Raw genomic sequence first — 6,685 nt, 5'->3', positions numbered from 1 at the left:
TTGTAGATTTGAGCAATAAACATTGACTCATAGTGCTATTTAGCTTTGGCCTTAACATCTGGCTGGGGGAGTGATTTCCACCGAAATCCACAACAAAGAATTTTTGGGATGGCCAACTCCTAAAGACCGATTAATGGGACGTGGATTGTGGCACTTGCTTCGAATGTGCGATTGCATGTCTTGTTGCTCTTATGGTGACATAAGTCTTGGCGTTCAGGCCTATTTTGTCTATAGGATCAGTTCAGCGGTTAGCGCCGATTAAATTTCAACACAACTTACCTGATGTACTTACGCGTCCTAGCCTCCCTTTTGCTCGAGTAAGCCTCTAGTTACTTTCACGCGCTGGTGGTGGCATTCACCGAAATACAAAAAGTGATTTATTACCTAATAATGTTAGCATAAATATTATCCTTTAATCTGTAGACTGACGCTTGAAACTTCATATGCCATAATGGTCACGACTTCAAAGTCGACGTTGCTAACAGTCATATTATACACCCTCATCAAGGATACTTCATGATCCACTATTTGCGAGGTAAATTGTGAGTTCGACACTGGTATCTGAACAAACTTGTCGAAATAAGTTAAACAACTTAAAGAGTTTATGCAAACCGTATTAGTAATTGGATTCCTGTGTTTGAATCTTAATTCACGCATTCGTGACAGTTGTAAGAGCATTGTTGTAGGGTCAATTTTTCGGAAAATTGCTATCGTGTAAAAGAGTAGAGTATTGGCACGAAGAAACATTAATCCAAAAAGGGTGTTTCCAACCACACCTACTGTACACACTAAGGCATTCCTAGACAGGTCACACCCTGTTTATCAATTAATTTTTCCAGTGTTTTACACTGGATGAATACATTCTTCGTCGCTCTAATTCCATTTTGATTGCTTGAAAAACATGAATAATTGCTCAGTTTCAAGACTGAAGAGATGATGGAATCAGTACAGGTTATCGAACATCAGTTGAGAGTACCTCTATGGATTTCGCGCCACTCATTAGCCTTGAAAGTAGTGTCGTTTTCATCCACATGTTTGTTTTCAGTTTGTTTAAAGCCACACTTTGACGCTGGCTTTTGAAGGGAGAAGTGAGGCTTTTTGGGAGCTTACTTATTGCTAGTCGATCGAACATGGACTGTAATATAAGCAGTGGATTTAAAGGCAAAGAGGAGATGGAATAAATGCATGCATTTGAACGATCGCAGTTGTAGTAAATGGGTGGTCACGGTCTGAGAAGTCAACATACCAGAGAAATTGTAGAAGTGGTGCAACACCATGGATACAGAAATACGAATTCTAGTCGACTATGTCGATGTGACTATGGTCGATTATAATCGACTGAAAAAATAATGTCAGTCAAAGTAGCACAGAAGCAGATCCTATCCCTACACAAGAAACAAGATTTACCATTCCCTCCGCAGGTCAAAAAACCTTTCACAAATACAAAATCCCCCATATTAGTGTTACACGCACCCATACGATTTGAAATGAATAACGGAATGATATGTTTAACATAAATGAGCTGCAAACTTAAGTAATGCAGGTATTATGATCAGTCCAGATCCACTGAGACAAATTAACGCACAAAACACAGAAAATTCTGAATTTGATGGGAGGTCTTTAGTATCAGTTTACGCTGTAATATGGTTATTTGACTGCACTTTTAGGTAGTAAATGGGGTCAACATCATGCTCGAGAGGTCCCATGGAGGTGTTAGAACCCGATTTCCTACAAAACCTAAACTACTCGTACAATTACACGTTTCATCCGTACATAGTATTCAGCACAAACAAACCTTATGAATCTAGGATTCTTTAAACAGGGGTAGAATGAAGGGCTAGTAAGACTGCTATAGGACGGTTCTAACTAAAAGATTATGCCTCTCACTTCTTGTAAAATATTATTACTTAAAACTATTACAAACTTCTCCCTTAAAATAATGACGAAACCTGTAGTGCAGCAGGAGTTACTGTCCAATGGAATCGTTAGCTAAATTCAGGCACCAAAAGTGAGTTTACTTTGGTATTTATTGAATGTATTACAATCAAACAGTTGAATTTATTTACTTAAGCCCTGGAAGCAATGGGTCAACAAAATTCAAAAAAAGTGCTCACTAACCAAGACTAACATACATCAGTCAATTGTATTTTCCCCAAATCGACTTATGCTTCTGCACTTGTGATGCACGTTTGTTTCGGAAGACACCTACCTTAATTATTTATGTCGTGTTTGAATGGATCGGACTGTAGTTAGTCACATCAAATGCGAGTCTTCAAGGGTTATCCTCACCGTTGTTTTCTTCCAGATGTACCTAGGCCTGCCTTATACTTGGCACATTGGCACCATTCGTTTGGTTTCGTGAATTCATAGCTCTGTGGCATACTCGGGTTCTGACTCATTTCCGTGGCTTTACAATAAGATTTTTGTCATTCTTCGCCTTACATTGCATCTTATCGCAAGCACTTGGTGCAATTACATCAATTTTTTGGAAAGTTTGTGAAACGCTTTTGTTAGCTTTTTTAAAGGAGCAGTTTGCATTGTTCTAACTGACTTTCATGAGTAACTAATGGAGTATATTTGTCTTATTTTCACCCAACAGTTTTGACAGTATTTCATTGTAGTTAAGTGCAACGATTCTTTCTAGCTTCATATCGTTTCTATCTTTTTCATTGACTTCATTACCTTGATCCATTTTAGTATCAAATTGAGGGCTTACTCGTTAGTCAGGTGGCACAGCTTTTGCTCGGAAGTAGTTTTTTATACTTATTGTTGCCTCTTTATTCCTCAGTCACCTTGACTTCCTGTTTCGTTAACACATATTGAACAATGGTAATTGGTTCGTTGGTTGCTTTTAATGCCACCAATGCCTTATCATTGCCGTAGTTACACGTTTGACGCGATTTGGCCTAAAATTCACTATGTCCCATTGTTGTCGTTTGCCTTTTGCACGTATTTTGTCACTTCTTATCCTTTCATTCGCTAAGGCTTACTTGTCGATGCTTTCCGATCCCGATTTTCGAGAACTTGTGATGCTACCCCTTCCAACATCGGTACTCAGAGAGTTATCCAGAGCTGGTTATAGCAATGTCGGGGAGATCAGTGGATTAACCATAGAGCAAATCGAGTCAGGTAACCTTTCAACTTTACCTAGGTTCTAGTCATAGGATGCTATTATTGAACTTCATGATAGGTAGCTTGTTTTTATCGACTTTTTATCCTGATCGTTTCGGATTGGATGGGTTGATTCATGCTGGAGTTGTGTGGTTATTAAGTGGCTGTCGTAGATGGAAGATCGCATAAGCAACACTGTACAGTAAGGCCCGTAAAGGTGATAATCGTGGACATAATCTATTCTATTTATTGCCTCGACTTAATCAGCGAATTCTGAGTAAAGCTTGCACCCAAATAATTATGAAACTTATTATCACCAATTAGAAACGATCTAGTTGTAGTGCACATTTGCACCTTTCACGGCAGTTATCATTCTGTGCAGAATGAGTGACTAAAAACTAATCCTATCAAGTTCCTGTTTCCGCTGTCACGTCGCACTTTAATTTATCTAGTTTAAGATGTTATGAACGGAAATTGGCTTCAGTTGTTTATATTTGACAAGTTTCCTATCAAATTTACCCCCTATCTCCTATCTTAAACACTGTTGTATATCCTCCGCAATTTTTGTGTTTTTGGTTGATTTTGTAGTGATAATCTTTCTGTTACATCCATCTGCTTTGTTTTTAACCCCCAAAAGAAGCGCTTGTTAATTGCATTCCAATAGCTCAAGGGGAATTGCAGGAAATAGCCTTGCTCGTACAACTTTGGAAGTAAACGTTTAAGGTATTCTTATTTGTCTCATTTAATAGTTTGCAAGATACCGAAGCCTAGAGCTGCCTCTATCGCTACTATCATCCAGGAGCATGCTAGTCTTAGAAAAGACAGCGTCTTCACTACGAATTTTCCCAACAAGAATCTGTTCTATCCTCGTTCTGCTCTCCAAATGTTGCATCCTTCACTATCGAATCTAGTCAATCCAAGCGAATTTCGTGTGGCAAATGTCTTGACCATGTCCAAAAGGTAACCTGTTTGTCCACATATCCGTTTTGCCTATAATATGGAGACTTATCCTCATAAATGTTTTCAGCTTATGTGTAATGAGTCCTGTTGTACTTGGTTCATTTTTTGAATCTGGTTTTTCAAAGTTCAGTAATAAAATCAGACTGTAAACGTTAATAGACGATGTAGTCTCCAAGTTAATTCGCTCAAATTTCACTTATGTCTTTAGGATTACTAGTTTTTTTGCATTTTAACTCGCCACATAAACTAGTTTCGACGATCTTATGGGCGGGGGATTTCCGTGCGGCAGAATAACTGAGCTTTGTGGCCAACCTGGCGTTGGTAAAACACAGTTTTGGTCAGTCCCACTTTTTGTATATTTTTATGCTCTACTTTTTTCAACAATTTTATGCAGTAGACTTTGTATCATTTGTTATTGATGGAATATCTAGTTAAAATTCATCTCCGAGTTGCTCAATGTAGAATTTCGGTGGAAACCCAATTCACTTTGCCATCACCTTGTCTCCGACTTAGGTTAGTATGATTCATCTTGAAATAAACATAGTGCACTGGTCCACTCTTAATTGCTTGTAGTCTACAAACCTGTCTGACGGTCCAGATACCCCAGTGGTGTGGCGGACTGGCTGGGGAGGCCATTTTCCTCGATACTGAGGGCAGCTTCATCCCAAAACGCCTACATCAAATGGCTGTCGAATTAGTCAAACATTGTCAGACTATGTTAGCCCCTTGTCTCCAACAGTACATGGAAGGACTTGGCAAGTTTCTGATATCTGAAACATTTCAACTACTCCGAGTCATTTGTTACTACTCAATCAAATTAGAATGTCAACCTTAGGCGGTTCCTTAAAAACACATTGTTCAGACTTTTTCCGAAGCATTAATCACCACATGATTGCAATCATAATTTGCCCTAGATTCGTTAAACGTTATTTTGTATGCCCAATCTGGTTTGGTTGCTCCAAATCCCTTACGATGCGTTTTATTGAGTCTGTGATCCACTTCAAGCCTTATGTGCTGCACAGTTGTAATAACACATGTTCTCTCCTTTCAAGATGATAGCTATGCAGATGCGGAAGAAAAGGTCGCTTGCCTTGAGGCCTTGTCAAGAATACCCACGGAAGAAAGTTTACTAAGCAAGGTCCACTACATCAGATGTACCGGTTATCTTCAGCTGCTTGCGGCTGTTCAACGACTGGGGGAGTTCTGCAAATACCACCCTAATGTAAGCTCACCACATCTCAAGATACATTACTGTCAGCTGGAAATTTTCAGTTGCTTGTTCGTTCATGAATTTGAGCACATGTTTATTTGTAGATCAGGCTCATTATAGTGGATAGCATTGCTCTTCCGTTCCGCTACGAGTTCGAGGACATTCCGCAGCGTAACCGCTTGTTGGCGGCCGTTGCTCAATCCCTCCTCTCAACTGCCAGTGCGCAAAACGCCGCTGTAGGTTTGCCTGTGTGTTATTTATCCGTTCAGCGCTTCAGGCTGAAAATCCATTCATGCTCCCTATGTGCAAGCAGAGCAAAAAATAATACTGTTTGTTATTTCGAGGCTCTGCTGAGTTCCCAATAGTTATCTCGCCAACAGCGATAAAACGAGCTCTAATCGACCATCTCGTCGTTGGTGATTCTTTCTTAGTTATCGGATGCAAGACAACTTATTTAGCCGCGCTATCCCTCTTTCTATAATATTGTACCGGCATTCGTCCTATTCTTCTCTTTCACATTTCTGAATATAGCGCCGATTCCTTATTTGTACTACTTAGGTGATCATGACAAACCAGATAACAACGAAGTTTGTCACTAGCGAGACCTCTGCCACCACTCGCAGCACCTTAGTGCCCGCGCTGGGGGAGAGTTGGGGACACATTTGCTCGGTGCGCCTCCTCCTCTCTAAGGCAGAGGGCTCTGACGCGGAGCAGCGCCGCACTGCCCGACTGCTCAAACATCCTGGTCGGCCACCCGGCACTGCCGCTTATCAGGTCACGGTACGTCACTGCCGCCTAACCCCTCCCCCCACTGCTTGTTGTAGAATTGCCTACACCAGATGCCTCCTAATGGATTAAATCTCCCCTCTGCCTGCTTTTCTTCCGAATATAAGGAAGACTTCTTGATCACATTACCTACTGAACACGCTTTTGAAATTTTTATTAAATGTAGAATAGTCCTTAAGGCACATCTTTGGTATTCTCAACTCCGATTAATGATGTTTGCTTTTAGGCTGGTGGAATTCGAGACTGCTTTTAACTGCAATGCGTCTTTGAAGGCTCAAAAATTGTAATCTCTGTACAAAGTTCGTTTTTTCATTAATGTTCCGTTCATTCTGAATTACACATCGCATTACGCGAAACGGTATGAGTCACTACTCGTTTCTTCTCCAAGTTTAAACTTGATAAATTGTGCTGAGGGGCATATCCCAAGTTGGAGTCTGTGCAGCACTCAGGTGGTGGGGAATGGCGTCTAGTAAGTGGGTATACTGAAGTTTGTACTCCTATATGAGGAATGCTTCAAAAAGGAGTCTGAGCTGCTCGGCATAGAAGTATGCAGCGAAGGTGATGTCTGAAGAGTTGACTGCATTCGCACTGTAGGGACGCAGTAGGTGCTACTTTTTC

The 6,685-nt window shown here is 40.5% G+C and overlaps 1 protein-coding gene across 1 annotated transcript; it reads left to right on the top strand. All coding sequences in view use genetic code 11, as the record gives it.

Annotated features, from left to right (window-relative positions):
- Positions 1-2,233: 2,233 nt before the first annotated feature.
- EGR_01385 (DNA repair protein RAD51) lies at positions 2,234-6,320 on the top strand (the record flags this gene model as incomplete). The annotated part of the gene is made up of 8 exons (XM_024490634.1): positions 2,234-2,353; positions 2,985-3,129; positions 3,861-4,071; positions 4,645-4,871; positions 5,124-5,293; positions 5,386-5,517; positions 5,840-6,061; positions 6,294-6,320. 8 exons carry the CDS (start codon positions 2,234-2,236, stop codon positions 6,318-6,320), a joined length of 1,254 nt encoding a protein of 417 aa, XP_024354958.1.
- Positions 6,321-6,685: the final 365 nt, after the last annotated feature.

This window comes from Echinococcus granulosus (assembly GCF_000524195.1).
Source record: "Echinococcus granulosus chromosome Unknown EG_S00005, whole genome shotgun sequence".
NCBI classification, from domain to species: Eukaryota; Metazoa; Platyhelminthes; class Cestoda; order Cyclophyllidea; family Taeniidae; genus Echinococcus; species Echinococcus granulosus.
This window is presented reverse-complemented; position numbering and strand designations above follow the sequence as displayed.